The sequence below is a fragment of the Natator depressus genome, chromosome 13 (assembly GCF_965152275.1).
Source record: "Natator depressus isolate rNatDep1 chromosome 13, rNatDep2.hap1, whole genome shotgun sequence".
Taxonomy (NCBI): domain Eukaryota; kingdom Metazoa; phylum Chordata; order Testudines; family Cheloniidae; genus Natator; species Natator depressus.
The window spans coordinates 33,497,158-33,513,073 of NC_134246.1; the positions used below are offsets into that span (position 1 = coordinate 33,497,158).

General features: G+C 43.3%; 1 protein-coding gene across 1 annotated transcript in view; it reads right to left on the reverse strand.

The window, feature by feature from the left end:
* Positions 1 to 15,916, reverse strand: part of LOC141997720 (cytosolic phospholipase A2 gamma-like) — a 42,456-nt gene that overhangs the window by 2,105 nt on the left and 24,435 nt on the right. Inside the window, exons 9-14 of the mRNA XM_074970148.1 lie at positions 14,263 to 14,322; positions 10,601 to 10,723; positions 10,075 to 10,200; positions 7,306 to 7,386; positions 4,629 to 4,786; positions 3,412 to 3,580 (exon numbers count right to left, since the gene is read on the reverse strand). Coding sequence (XP_074826249.1) covers positions 3,412 to 3,580; positions 4,629 to 4,786; positions 7,306 to 7,386; positions 10,075 to 10,200; positions 10,601 to 10,723; positions 14,263 to 14,322 — 717 coding nt within the window. The remainder of the gene's footprint in view (positions 1 to 3,411; positions 3,581 to 4,628; positions 4,787 to 7,305; positions 7,387 to 10,074; positions 10,201 to 10,600; positions 10,724 to 14,262; positions 14,323 to 15,916) is intronic.

A 15,916-nucleotide genomic window follows, 5' to 3' on the forward strand; every position in this document is an offset into this window, starting at 1 on the left:
GTCCCTTCTAACCTTATCGTTCTATGAATCTAATAGTGAACCTAAATCTCCCATGCTCCATATTAAGCCTATGACTTTTTGTCCTATTTTCAATGGACGTTGAGAATCATTGATCTCATCCTCCTTATAAAGCCCTTAACATACTTAAGAGGGAGGGATAGCTCAGTGATTTGAGCATTATCCTGTTAAACCCAGAGTTGTGAGTTCAATCATTGAGGGGACCATTTAGCAATCTGGGGCAAAAATTCAGGATTGGTCTTGCTTTGAGCAGGGGGTTGGACTAGATGAGCTCCTGAGGTCCCTTCCAATCCTGATATTCTATGAGTCTATATTTGAAGATGGTTACCAGGATTAGATGAGGATCACAGCTGTTATTTATATTTTCAAAAGTAAGTTTCCAGTCCTTAGGTTTCAGAGTAAAACCTGAAAATGTGACACTAATGCACTTTAAAGGCTTAGAAACCAGCAAACAAATACAAATAACCAAATGCTTATTGTTTTAACAATGTCATGGTTTTAAGCCCATCTCATGCTTTTAAGGGAGCTTATCTAGCTAGATAGCTAGGGTGTATGGGGATAGCCTATCTAGCTATCTATATACACCGATGTGATGGACTGTGTAGCTCAGACAGGCCCTGAAAGGGTTAATGTGGGCCAATTCTGTTACCTGGCTACACCTGGAGGGAGAACTAGACTTAGCTGAAGGTGAGTCCCAGCTGGGGAGGGAGCTGGGTGGGCTCCATGAAGGCAGGAGTTTCAGAGAAGGAGGAGGCTGCAAGGAGGACCTGTCTCTGGGTTAGGGAGTGGAGAGACATGGAAGAGAGTTGGCTTCGGGGATGGTCTCCTGAGTATCGAAATCTGGCAAGAAGCAGTGAGAAAAAGCATCCATTGGAACAGAGCAGGCTGCAGTACTAAGCCCTGATAAAAGGGCAGGAATTGGAGAACCAGGGAAAGAGCCCTGGGAATTGCTCAGCAGAGGAACAAAGCAGCAGGGATGGATGAGAGGCCAAGCCTGAGGAGGGTAGTAATTGGATTGAGTTTATCCTTTTAGCTCAGGATCTGTGTTAGGGGGTTCCAGGGGAGAGTCCTGGCCCTGAAAGAAGGCTGAACCTACAGAGGTTGTGGAGGGAGAAGGCCTGTGAAAGGAGTGGACCTTCACTGTTGTTTATAGGGCCCCTGGACTGGAACCCGGTGGAGTGCCAGGGCCAGGGTTCCCTTACCAGCTACAGGAGAAAGTGGCATGAAGTCCTTAAGAAGGGGACAAGGATGACTGGAAGCCATGGGGCAAGGTTGTACAACATCCCTAGGACCTAGAGTTGGTGCCAGAGACCTGCTATAAGGACACTGGACTTTTATTTGTGGGACACTGGTACACCGTGGATTTACATTGTGACCTGGCCCGAGGGCTGAGTCCTGGGAAAAGGCGGTCCACCAGAGTGGCCATCAGCTGGGGGCTCCAGGTGGGGAGAGAGATGTTATGCCCACAACTGGCCACAAGGAGATGCTCTACTGATGAGTCCTCCCCACCCCCCATCTTCCTTACCCTCCTCAGTTTATCTATTTTATTTCCCTTCCTTTGCAAACTAGGAAAAACAAAGATCTTCCAGCCACCTTTCTTTGCTGGGCAGCTGGAAGATTGATGGGAGTTAGGTGCCCAAGTCCTTTTGAGGATCTGCATTTGCATTTACAGTGCAGCAGTTCAAAGCTGAATCTGTCCAATGAGTCCAAGAGAGTCTGTATCTCATGTAATTCACATGTCGACAGGCCAAGAGAAAGTGTAAGTGACACCAGTTAGGTCCCCTTTCCACTCCCCGCTGAAGGTGGCCTGTTCTGCTACATTGCCTCTCAATTACACAGGGTGGTAATCCAGAGAAATCCATTTGATTTGCGTAAATATATATTAAACAATTTAAAACATTGATCAACAAGGATTTGCACTTTTGTCTTGATTAGCATGAACCAAAGGGCCTAGTTTCTGACCTTAGCGTGACTCAAAATTAATTGAAAAGCAATACATTTAAAACAGGTGATGGGGGATTATTTTGCGAAGCACACGAGTGTCCTGTGGAACTCATTGTCGCAGGGACCACCATGGGCCGGTCACAGTAGGATTGTAGGAAGGATTGGATATTATGCAAACATCCATGGTTATATCAGACTGGATTAAAAGACAATGCAAGAGATATAAACCTGCCTGCATTAGCCCATACAAAAACTACTTTCCTGGGAAAGGTTATTTATAATTGTTTATTACGGGGTTTTGTGCCCCTCCTTGTGAATCATGTGGTGATGGCAACTGTCAGAGACACGACAGAGGGCTAGATGGACCCTGCTCTGGTAGACAGTCACAATACTTGAACTCCTCTGCTCATTTTCACCAGTGTCACTCAGGAGTAGCTCCATTTCAATCAGCGAGCTCCAATTCAGACACACGGGGCGAGATTCACAGCGGAACTCAGGGGCTGGGTTACGGAGAGTCATGGCGCCTAATTTTAGACCCCTGGAAAATCACTGGGATTCACAAAGGCTGAGTTAGGTGCCCAGGCTCCCTGTGCAATGAAAGAAGAGAGACAGGCTCCTGGGAAAGTGATCCACAAACACCAGTATGCTAGGCTGGGAATCACCTACGCTAGCCCATGGGAGATGCCCAGGAGAGGGATGTGTGTTAACCGCTGAGGGACTTCAGCACCCAAGTCGAGGCTAGAGGGAGGCGCCTGTCTCTGCTTGGGGTTCTCATCTGTGATGACAGAAACTCTATAGCCTGATGGTTACAGCACTTACACGGGCTGTGGGGGGCCCGGCCTCCATTCCCCCTGTTCCGCTGACTCTCCAATTCTTTATCCAAAGTGGAACAGATACAATAGGAGATACTGAGGGAGTCCCACATCAGAATATCCCCTTGCCCAGTGGTTTTGGCCTTTGCCTGAGAGACGGCACATCCCTCTTCAAATCCATTCTCCTCCCTCAGGCTGAGGGGGAACTTGACCTGCCCCCCCATCCCAGGTGAGTGCCATAACCTCTGGGCTAAAAGTTATGAGGGAGGGCCTCCCTCCCTGCATTTGTCTGAGTGCACGTGTGGGGCCTGATCCTGCAGGCCATGCCTCAGCATGTCTGCCACAGCCAAGTGAGGCAGAGAAACACCTCTCTTCATGTATCTGGAAGCCTAGGATGGGGCACCAGTGGACATGCCCAGAGACAGAAACTCAGGCACTGAGAGAACTTTTCTGCAAATCATAGGCCCTGAGCAAGTGTAGATTCCTATAGAGTCTGGTGGCAGCTGATCAGGGGTTTTGTGATTCCCAGTGAGGCCTGTTTCTAACATTTAGGTGGCTAAACTGGCAATGAGGCACCTAAGTCTGTTTGCGAATCTAGCCCATAAAGTTTTAGAAGAGTGGTGTACAATTAAGTTACCTGGACAATTTTTGGTGTTGAAGAGCGGGAAGTGCATGACAGTGGGAACATCCTTTCCTCTGAAGATGTAGCAATCGGAGGGGTGATCTGGGTCCTTAATCTCTTCTGGATCTATCTCGGGAAATGGGATGTGATTTGTCTCACAATATTTGGCAGTTTTCTTGATGGTCTGGGAAAGAGGGAAAAGTAATTTAAAAAGAAATAAATAAAAAATGACCATCTCCATTAATAAAATGTGATGTCACTAATATGGCCAGGCTAGAGAGTTAAAAATACCCCCCCCACCTACAGTATACAAACATTCCAAGGAGCCTCTAAAGAACTGACTAATCGAGGGCCTCCATGGAAACCAGACATGACCCTGTTGCCTTATCTGTGTAGCAGGAATCTTTGCATAACAATGCATATACTGTGGCTGAGGTTTTCAAAAGCTCCTAAGGGATGTGGATGCCCAGTTCCCGTTAAAATTAATCCCTTAGGTCCCTTAACCTCAGCCCAACGTAATAAACAGAAATCAAAACCCAGACTTTCAGCTCCAAAAGCACAAGTTTGATTTTTGTTTTGTTTTGTTTTTTACAAATTCATCTATAGAAAAACTTGTGTTTGATGTAAACAAAGTAGCAAAGTGTCATAGTAGCTGCGGCCACTAGAGGGAGACAATATCACCTATGGAGCACTGGTGATTTGGGAGGCTGAGGTTAGCGAGTTTGCAGAGTTCTAACTGACTTATTGGAACTTAGTTCACATTTCTACTGACCCCGTCTCCTCCTGCTAGAGCGCTCTTGGCTCCGTACGTGCTAACAGAAATGAAAAGCGGTCAAACCTAATGACTGTCATTTAGCCTGTCAGATAGGACTGTGATACACACACGGGCACATCTGTGGAGTAAGCAGTTGCCATTTTTACACAGAGTAAAACTGAATTTCAAGTTTTCCTCTTCTTCCATGACATCCACAGGGAAAGAGAGGTCACGAGTGGTCACATGCCCACACCCCAATCCCAAGCGACCTTGCAGGGGATAAGGTAAATATTCCCAGTGGATCCTATACATCCACACATCTCAAATTGTGATCCCCACAGCACCTTCAGGGAATCCAAATTACTGCTGCTAACAACCGTGTAACCTCACTGGGTCATGGGCCAAGTCCTGGGTATTTCTGCAGTGCTTGATCCCGACTCGGGCGTTGGGAGACATCACAATGAATAACAGAAGTTACCTCGAAAGGATCCCCGGCGCTGAAGTCGAAGGAGAGGATCAGTTGCACTTTCCTCTGTGGGCGCAGAACGAGGGGGTAGGCAGAATTTATGGCAATGCCGGCATCAATCAAGTAGATTAATTTGTCGTTGGTCAAACCAGTGGATTGGGCATCATGACCTGCGAAAGTGCACCCAAGTATTGTTTTAGGCTGTGATTTTTCCAGCGGGTCACAATGAGTGAGGTGCCCAAATCCCCCTTAATTTCATGTGCATTTTCAAAGGTGCCTCAACTGGCAGATAAACTCCTAGTGGGATTTCCTAAGGCACCTAAAGCAAGTTAAGCACTGTCAGGAGAAGGGAGATGCAGCTAGCCTGCTTATGTGCTAGCTTAACCCCCCCACAGTCTAACGAGCACAGCTGGGCCCCAGCTGAGCTGCCTGATTAGCCCAAACACCCAACTGGCTGTGGGGAGCTGCAAACTTGCTCTTATGACCAGTGACAGGGCTCTGGCTGCTCAAAGAATCCACCCATGGCTGGGAGAGCTCCTGCTCCTGCCCTGTGCCCAGTCTTGTACCCACCTTGTCTTGCGCCAATAACCGTCTCTGATTCCTGGCCTCTGGCTCTGCCTTTGACCCTCGGCACCGGCTACTGGCCTTTGACTCTGGCACCTACCCTCGGCTCCAATTCCTGGCTACTGATGCCTGCTGTCATCACTCAGCATGACTCCTGCTCTAACCAGTAGGTATGACAACCCCCATTCTGGTCACTGACAGGCACCTAACTAGTGGGAGTTAGATGCCTGCCCCGCTTGGGTGCTTCTGCAGTTACCACAAGGGGCCAGACTTGCAAAGGTGGGTTGGTGCCTAAAGATAGAGAGAGAGTCCCAGTGGGTATTCAAAGTGCCCAGGGCCCAGATTGATAAAGGTATTTAGGCACTTCTGACCTCAGCGCCTAACAGATTTAGGAGTCTAATCTCAATGTTTAGGAGAGAAAATCTCATTGGCAGTCCATAGTCTTAAATCAGTTTGGTGTTGCAATGCTGACCACATCAACGCCTAAATACCTTTGACAATCTGGGCCTAGGTGTCTCAATCCTATTAACCCCAGATGTCTATCGGTATCTTTAGACACTAAAACCTTGCCCTGAGCCTCCTTGAAAAACCTCAGCTCTAATTTTGAGAAATTAGCATCTAAACCAGCTCAGTGACACATGGGCATGATCTATAAACACATATTTGAGCCAGCGTTTGGTAAGTCTCCGTTTTACGAGAATCCCGGCTGCGTTATAAAGAAGTCCTGACTCAGGGCAAATTCTGAATCATATTAATACCCAGAACATTTACTGTTTGCTTTGACACTAGCTCACAACAGAGTGGGGCAAACACAGCAACAACGCACTGACAATCATCTGTCCAAACAAAAGCCCCACAGTGCCTTCGGGTTTCATGTGAAGTCCCTTTTATTTACTTTCGATGAACACTCAAAAAGGCAATTGGAGCTGGTCAAAAAAATGAAGAATATCTGCTTCTCCCCCCTCACACCCCAAAAAGCATTGGAATTTCAAAATTGTTTCATTCCACAGGGATGGAAGCTGACTCATTTTCTGTTTTTCATGAACAACAAAGATTTTAATCCAATAATTTCCCCGAAAAAACTGATTTTTTTCTGTGAAAAAGTTGATTTTAGAAAATGGCCATTTTCCACTCAGAATGAAAATATCACTTGATAAATGTTGACCAGCTGTAAAGAATACCTCTTGCCTTAATGATGATTGGGGATGCCTTGCAATCTGAGTCTCATAAAACCTTATAAAATACATTGCCACACCAGCTCTCAAACAGTGGTGAGTGGATAATGCAAAACAAACCAAAACAAATATTCAGAAAAGTTTGTTGGAACAAAAAGCAGAAATTCCATTTTTACTGCTGCTTTTATTCTCTCTTGTGCACAAGAATTTTCATAGGTTTGTGATAATTCTCATAGTCCTCAACATCCTCCCTTTGCGGCCTTGAGAAAGTCATTTCTCATTTTTGCACCTCAGATCTCCATCAGTTACATGCGAATAACAGTTCTCTGCCTTGCAGGAAATTCTCAGCTGTCACCAGGCACTCAGGTAATATAGCAATGTGGAGGCCAATAAACAGGTTACTAGATACAGAATTTGTGATAAATTTCATGACACTATCTTTAAAGCTTTGTGGGCTATAAGACAGCTGTCCCTCCCCAATCCCTTCCCCACTGCTGCCCCTTCCCCACCCCCACCCTCTGCTGTCCCTAGTGCCCATTATACAGTAAAGCCTCCCCTTCTCACCCCTTCAAGCTGGGAATGGGCGACAGCGGATGGATCACTTGATGATTACCTGTTCTGCTCATTACCTCTGAAGCACCTGGCTTTGGCCATTTTCAGAAGACAAGATACTGGGCTAGATGGGCCATTGGTCTGACCCAGTGTAGCCATTCTTATGTTCTCACCCTCTGCTGCCCCCTGCGACCCATTACACAGTATAGCTACCTTTTTCCTGTCCCTCACCCTCTGCTGCCTTCTTTTGCCCATTATACAATCTGGCTGCCTTTTTCCCATTGCTTTCTGTTTAAGCTATTCTCTGTCAAAACAGAACCTTGAAAAACAGGGAAATTCATACTGCAGAGGTAGAAACAAAAGTGGAAAGTGCAATTCAAGTGGATTTTGCTTACTACTTTTGTACAGAAAGTTGTTGGTGCACCCCCATATCCAGTAGAGGAGGAAGGCTATGGTTTTCCTTAACAATTGCCATGATCCTATTAGGCAAAAAAAAAAATCAGAATAAAAATCAAAGCTGAAAATAAGTACAAAGAAATAGCTAGAAGAAGTCTATAGACTGAATTCCTTTTTTCCTCTCGGTTGCTAGTAGGTGTGAGTAGGGGCAGAGACAGGTATTTGTTGATCCACAGGCACTCAGGTAGCATAGTGCCCCTTGCAGAGCAATTGCAATAAACACAGAGGTTATTCTGCTTCGGGGCTACTGGACTCAGCCTGTCTGATTGCCTACCTCCCAGACTGACTGACAGACACTGTGCTGGCAGGATGCAGGGACTCCTACTTGTGCAGCCCCCTCTGACAATGGATGTTTCTTTGCATTTTCACAGGCATAACTGAGGACCAGTTTTGGTGTGACAGGACTTGGAATGGGGATGGGGTTTGAGGAGAGAGTGGTGGGTCAGGAGTGAAAGGGCAGGCCAGAAGACTGCCTGAGATCAGGGGGAACCCACAACTCCAGGGTCTTTTTACAGAGAAATTTGAAATGTTGGGGTTTGTTCTAAATCAAGAACAAAATGGATTAACTGATGGAAAATATTCTCTTTTAGAAATAACTTTTACTTTTGTTTTACCAGACCTAGAACACCTGACATTGTGCTTCTTACTATGCTTGTAAAAAAATTAAATAAATAAAAAAATTGTACTGTCAACAATCCTGTTGCTCGTTAATAAAAAATTAGTAACTAAATTGACTTTCTCCAAAGGTAAGTTTAGCCTTTGTTTACTCAACGACATCTAAGGCTCCTAGATACTTAACTGCCACACACCTTCAATATGGTATTACTTCAGGATAAGTTCTAAATGGCCTTGTGTTCTCTTAAATTACAGCAAAGTCCCTCAGGGCCAGATTTTAAAAAAATATTTAAGCACCTAGTGGGATTTTGAAATCAGTGGGGGTTAGGTGCCTAGATGCTTTCAAAAATCCCATTCCAGGTTTAAATCTTTTAACCATATGGCCTGAAACTTACAAGCACTCTTATTCAGCATCTCTGTATCTTTTGTGGGATTCCTTATTTCTCAACTATTATTAGTCTTGGAAGGATTAGATTTTGATCAGTAAATGTCAATTTCATAGGACACTCACATGGGAAAAATAATTCCCGTCTATATGATCTATGATAACAGAAATTTACCGAGAGGCAAAGCATGAAAAATGCTGCTTGAGAACTCATCTGAGTTTGATTTAACTATATTTACTTTATACATTTTGACATGTGATGTTGACAATTTGTATTTTAATGGTTATAAAGCTTGAACTTTTTGAATGTCAGTGTTAGGAGACACATTCCCATAGACTTTCAATAGGATTTTGGTGGCAAAAAGACCCTAGGGCCTTACATAAGAACATATGAATGGCCAGGGGGAATGAACAGAAGAGGTCAATTTATTGACTGATCTATCCCCTGTCGTCCAGTCCCAGCTTCTAGTAGTCAGAGCTTTAGGCACACCCAGATCATTGGACTGTATTCCTGACCATCTTGGCTAATAGCCATTGATGGACCTAGCCTCCATGAACTGTTCTAATTCTTTTTTGAACCCGATTACACTTTTGGCCTTTACAACCCTGGCAATGAGTTCCACAGATTGACTGTGCATTGTCTGAAGAAATATTTCCTTGTGTTGGTTTTAAACTTATTGCCAATTAATTTCATTGGGTGACCCCTGGTTCATGTGCTATGTGAAATGGTAAATAACACTTCCCTATTCATATTCTCCCACACAATTTATGATTTTAATAGATCTCTGTCATATCTCCCCCCAGTCGTCTCTTTTTCAAGAGAAACAGTCCCTTTCTTTTTAATCTTTCTTCATACAGAAGCTGTTCCATCCCCCTAATCATTTCTGTTGCCCTTTTCTGACCCTTTTCCAATTCTAATATACCTTTTCTGAGATGGGGAAACCAGAGCTGCACGCAGTATTCAAGATGTGGGCGTACCATGGATTTATATAGAGGCAATATGATATTTTCTGTCTTATTATCTATCCCTTTCCTAATGATTCCCAATATTCTGTTAGCTTTTTTGACTGCAGCTGCACATTGAGTGGATGTTTTCTGTCAACTATCCACAGTGACTCCAAGATCTGTTTCTTGAGTGGTAACAGCTAATTTAGACCACATCATATAGAGTTGGGATAATGTTTTCCAATGTGCATTACTTTGCATTTATCAACATTGAATTTCATCTGTAATTTTCTTGCCCTGTCACTCGGTTTTATAAGGTCCCTTTGTAACTCTTCCCAGTCTGATTTGGACTTAACTATCTTGAGTAGTTTTGTATCATCTGCAAGTTTTCCTTTCTCCAGATCATTTATGAATATGTTGAACAGCCCTGGTCCCAGCACAGATCCCTGGGGCACCGCACTATTTACCTCTCTCCATTGTGAAAAGTGACCATTTATTCCTAGTCTTTGATTCCTAACCTTTAACCAGATACTGGTTATCATAACTTTTTGTTTTTCCCTCTTAATGTGAGGGGGGAAATAGAAGAAAGAGATGACACACTTGAAATGATGAATTATGGAGGGAAATAGTTAAATGACAAATTTTCTTCCTTTTAGGGCACATCTGGTTCTTTGCTCCCACATCTGGGGCAATAATTTGGAAAGTCAATGGGCTCGATGGCTTTGAAAAATCCTGTCTAACTGAGAAAAGTTTCTATAAAACTTGCCTCCAAGTTCCTTTTCAAAAATCCAGATAAGTTCAGCCAACACCACCATTCTTTCTTCGCAGCTCTTCAAATCCCAGGTCTCACTCAGTTCACAGCACTTCAGGTGGGAATTCTTGCAGTTCTCCTCTGCATAAATAATGGACGAAATGAGGTTAGATTTGGGACAAACAATGGAAGGCTCATTAGATATGTTTAGGGTTTCAGGGACGTTCAGTGGGGGCTAAGGCAGTTTTGGTGCCCAGGTCCATTGAAAAGCAATAGTATTTGGGGTCCTAATTCCCTCAGGCCCTTTTGAAAACCTCAGCCTGTGTGTATTGGAACAGCCCTGGGGATTTGTGAAAATATTGGCAAATACATGGATGTTGTCATGGAAATGAACATGCCACAATTCATTCACAGCAATTCATGAGAGCTGGCATTACCGAAGGCACCAAAGGACGTAGACTTTGGACCCCATTTGAAAATCCAATTCTAAATGATTAGACACAGGGAGAGGCGGTAAATTTAGTCCTGCTGGTCCACTTGCCTTGCAGGAATTCCTTCAGATGCCTGAAGATTCCCTCGCAGTCTTCCCCAGCTGAGGCATGAACGTGAAGCTCCTGGAGGAGGAGGGGGACACCCTGACAGTGTTCACTAGTGTAATCAGTACCTGGGGAGGAAAGAGAACATAATGTGCCCAGAAGGCAGCTGTCTATCCTGTGAGGCCCTGGGGGTGAAGAGATGAAAGACTCAAGTTCCCAGTGCCCAAAGTCTCTTGAGAGCAGGGATGCAACAGCCAGTGTAGGGTCAGACACCTGGCTGCTGAATCTGTCTCTACCTGGTGTCCTAGAATGTCAGGCCCCATGTCAGTGGAAGGAGGAGTGCAATGGTTAGAACTCACCTCCCAGTGGCACTTGGCTTACGGTGTGAGCTACCTGGGGCTGATGAGGGTTTCTCACAATTTTATTTATTTGTTTATTTATTTAATGAAAAATGGATGTTCAACCAAATTGGCAACTGGTTTGTGGTTTGAGCTGCTTAGTGCTCAAACCACTACCAAGCATCATCCTGTCTGGTCCTGGACCTACAGCTCTAAAGAAAAGTTCACCCCCATCTGTCAGGCAGTGGAGGTGGAGAAGTAACTACAGCCACGCTGCCAAACCTGCAGTCACTGGACTCTCCAGAGGTTCAAACAGAAGCGTAGGGGGAAATTCCCCCCATGGTCAAGTGTTAGCTGATTTGGGGTTTCATGCTGACTAAGCTCTGAGGAGGCAATTTGTGCCGACTGGGATAAGTCCACCTACCAATGACAGGCATAGAAACTGGCAGTCCTTGTAGACCTCCTATAAGAAGCAAACAAACAGCCCATTAGTACTGTAGAAATTCCCATCTCCCTGACTACCACCTCACACACCCTCCAGCCCATCAAAAATTCAGGCATCCTCACCTGTCCACCTGATTAGTTAAGCACCCTGTTTGGCCCCTCCTCTTAGCTCTCCCTTGCATCAAGTTTTAAGGTCAGGCTTGACAAAGCCCTGGCTGGGATGATTTAGTTGGGATTGGTCCTGCTCTGGGCAGGGGGTTGGACTAGATGGCCTCCAGAGGTCTCTTCCAACTCTGTTATTCTATGATTCTATGATTCTAAGTTTAAATTTCTCTTCCTCGCCCATAACGCCACTCTGGCCAACTCCTAGAAGAGTTTCAGGATCCCAGTTTCAGAAACCCCATGTGGAGTTGGGTTGCAATGGTGGATGGAGCCCATAAGAAGTCACAGCTCAGACTACACTGCCAATCGTGCAGTTGCTGGATCTCGCTAGTGAATGGTTATTCCCCATTCATGTTCCAGTGCTCTCTGCTTTAGGATATAGCTGCTTGGGGCTGGTGCATGCTAAGGAGACACCCAAAGCCCCCTATGGATCAATGGACACCTCTTCTGGACACTTGGTGCATCTAAGGAAATGTCTTCCATTGGATACAGCAAACGGTTTGCAGGGTAGAAGTTAATAAATTGAACTTTGGGATTAGGGCTGGTTATGAGGGCTGGGAAGGAAACCTGTATGTCATGACTTCACAGTAGACCTGGTTTCAAATTTCCTAACAGCACATTATGCATCAGAAATGGCCATATAGTCAAAATTTAAACTTTCCATGGAAACATTGATTTTCACAAACTGGAACATATCAATTTTGGAACATATTGCTTTTGATGACATTTCTTTTTGGTGAAAAGAGAATTGAAACAAAGTGTTTTGATTTAGCCCCCAATATTTATTTTATATAGAATATAAAGTCACATTTTTAAAAAGTCTAAATCACAACAAACCATACCCACTTTATCAAAAGGGAGAGCTTTGATTGACCTGTAAAGATTCTTTTCCAAACTTTTTGAAATTGTTTGCTTTCATTCTGATTAGATTTTGAAAAGTCAGAATTTTCCTTCTGCAGAAGATTCAACCAGCTGGACTTCACAGGGACACCTTTTAAATGCCTTCTGCTTGCAAACCTCCCACTGTGGGGAGATCAGAAAAACACTTGGGCTCTTTTCCTGGCTCCCCTCTGATTCCCTGTCTGGCCTTGGGGTAGTCATTTAGGGCCAGATTTTTAGAAGTATCTAGGCACCTAATGATATTTTCAGAAGTACCTAACTGCCTCAAAATCATTGATTTCAAAGGTAGATAATCACCTAGATGCTTTAGAAAATCTCATTTGGTGCCTAAATATCTTTAAAAAACTGGACTCTAGGCTGAGATTTACTACAAATACTAAGGGAGTTAGGTACCCATAGAAGTCAGTGGCATTTGGGCACCTAACTCTCTTGATCTTCTTTGAAAATCTCAGCCAAATGACTTAAGATGAAGACTTTCAAAGGCACCAATGGGAATTGGACACTTGGCCAGGATTTTTAAGGTACTGATTTGCCTAAATTTGGAAATAGGTGCCTAGTGTGATTTAAAATGTTTTTTAACTTGCATTAAAATTCATTCTTGTTGGCAGTATTGTTATATCCAGGCTATGAGAGAGACAAGGTGGGTGAGGTAGTATCTGAAGGAGAGTAGGTCTCTTTCATTACAATTCATAACTTCTCAGGCCAGAAGTGTCATTGTGATAGTCTATTCTGACCTCCCGTATAACATAGTCCATAAAAGAACTTCTGGACACATCTGGGATTTGCTCCCCATGTAGCTACTTATAGATATTTATAACAATATAACAAGATTCAATGGCTGGACATAGAAGCTAGACAAATTCACATTGGAAATAAGGAATACATATTTTTTTTTAACAGTGAGAGTAATTAACCACTGGAAAAACTTACAAAGAGTCATGGTGGATTTTACATCTCTGGCAATTTTTAAATCAAGAGTGGATGTTTTTTTCTAAAAAGAACTGCTCTAGTAATTATTTGGGGGAAGGTCTTTGGTGTTTGTTTTACTGGAGGTTTGATTTAGTTGGGGATTGGTCCTGCTTTGAGGGTTGGACTAGATGACCTCCTGAGGTCCCTTCCAACCCTGATATTCTATGAGGTCGTACTACATGGTCTCAATGGTCCCTTTCTTGCCTTGTAATCTATTACTCTCTTGTGGATAGTTATTTCTGCCCTTTTTGGTTTAGCATATATCTCACTGGGAGTGGTTTAAGCTAATGTGAGAAAGCCATGCTTACACCTGAACAAGAGTGTCCACATGAGGGTTATTCTGGTATACCTATACCTGGACAACTGGTAAAATTCCCCATGTAGCGAAGGTCACATATGAGCTTTCAGGGTGATTTTGTTCTGGGCAAGCGTTTGTCAAACAGAGACTATCAGTGTTAACATTCATTGAGACCCATGAAAATCACATATGTCATTAATGGAAATGGCCTGATTCCCCTCTGGCTCGATCTATGCTTATAGGGCATGCCTGTGTTGTTCACGGGAGTGAAAAAACACACACACGTGGCTATGCCAACTCCACTCCGCCCCCCGAAAACTCAGTATAGCTATGAAGATGGAAGAGTGCTTCTGTCGATATAGCTAATGTTGTTAGGGGAACTAGTGGTCATATACCACCAGAAAAACTCCTTTTGTCAGTGCAGACATAGCCTCTCCCAGTGGTACAGATCAGAAATAGCTCTCTTCATGTCAATGGAGTCATGTCAAGATAAACCCAGGGCGAGTTTAAAAAAAAAAAAAACATGGCCCATGGTTCCAGGAATTTAATGACCCACCTGCTTCACCTACTGCACAGCAATGTTCTCTTAGTTTTCGGAATATTTCCTTAAGAAAGTCTCAGCAATGGAAAACAGAACACAAGCATTATGAGTGAGATCTCACAGCTAAGGACACTAACCATATAATCTAGGAAATCACATTTGGGTCACGAAATTTAAAGATGAGTCATTGTTTTCTTTAAGGTTTAGGTGCTCTTCGATCTAGGCATCAGGGACCTGATTTTGATATGATTTGCACTGGTGTATCTCAGAAGGAGAGTGGGTAAGAAAACTGAATTTCTAACCTGTGGAATTTGTTTTCATCTCAAATTGGTTCAAAAAAGTCAAAACATCAAAATATCTTGGAGAAATGAAATTGTGAAATATTTCAATTTAGAATTGCCAAAATGACCTTACTAAAATGTTTTCTTTCAACAGTGAATCATTATATGGAAAAAGAAAATGATATAAATATATAATATAAAATATAATGTGATATTTTTAGCTACCTAGCTAAAAAATAAATAAAAGTTGAAACCAAATGAAAAGATAAAGTTGAATAAAATGATAAAGTCAAAACAAAATACTCCATTTTGGTTTTTGTAGCATTTTGAAAAATTTCCATCAAATATTATATCAGAATTGACACATTCCCACATTTTTTTTGATTGGCGGAAAACTGTTTAGACAAAATGTTTGATGTGGCTCTATTCAGAAGTAACTCCACTGACTTCACTGGCATTATTCCTGATTTATGGTAGTGTAAATGAAGACAATTTCTCACTGTGGGGTTAAACCAGTGTAAAACAAACCTGAAACCACAATCAAGCCTTAGAATTTATCATTATCTAGGTTTTATAATCTAGACATTGTCTGATAACTATGGTTTTCAAATCACCACCACAAATCTTGAGGCCAGTCCTTGAGTGTTTGCTTCCCTTTAAAATCATCAGTAACCAATCATCTAGTTTTGGATTTCCTCGACACCTCCATACAATGAGTCGGATGTCACTTACACTGGTATGAAGTGGAGGTAATTCCACCACTGACTAATCATTTGCTCCTGATTTATGCCGGTGTAAGTGAGGCCAGAATTTGCCCCAAAGGCTAAATCTTTGCAAAATGAGATTGAAGTTTGAAATCAGGATTTAATCTAAACTGAGAGTTTCAAAGATGCCTAAAGGAGTTGAATTTCATAATGTCATGGATTCGTAGAGTTTGAGACCAAGAGGCCACTAAATTTCACATAGATGTCACTGGCTGAGCCCAGTGACCTCAGTTAAACTAAGGCACTGTTCAGGAGACTGAACTATTGGTGTGTCACAGGTAGAGAACAGGAAAGACTGAAGGGCACCTGAGGCAGAGGTCCTGGCAATGGCAGGGAATGACTAGGTGAGACATGCCCATATAATCTCAGCAGGAGACCTGCACCCCGTGTTGCTGAGAAATGTTAAGAAAACCCCATGGTTCCTGCCAATGTAAGCTGGGGGGAAATTCTTTCCTGACCCCAAATCTGGTGATCAGTTGAACCCTGAACATGACTCACCAACCAGTCATCTGGAAAGAGGATTCTCAGTACCACATCAGAACATTGGCCTACCCCAGCTGTATCCCATCTCTAGCGGTGGGAAAATAAAATAAAATAAAATAAATAAAAACAGATTACAATTGT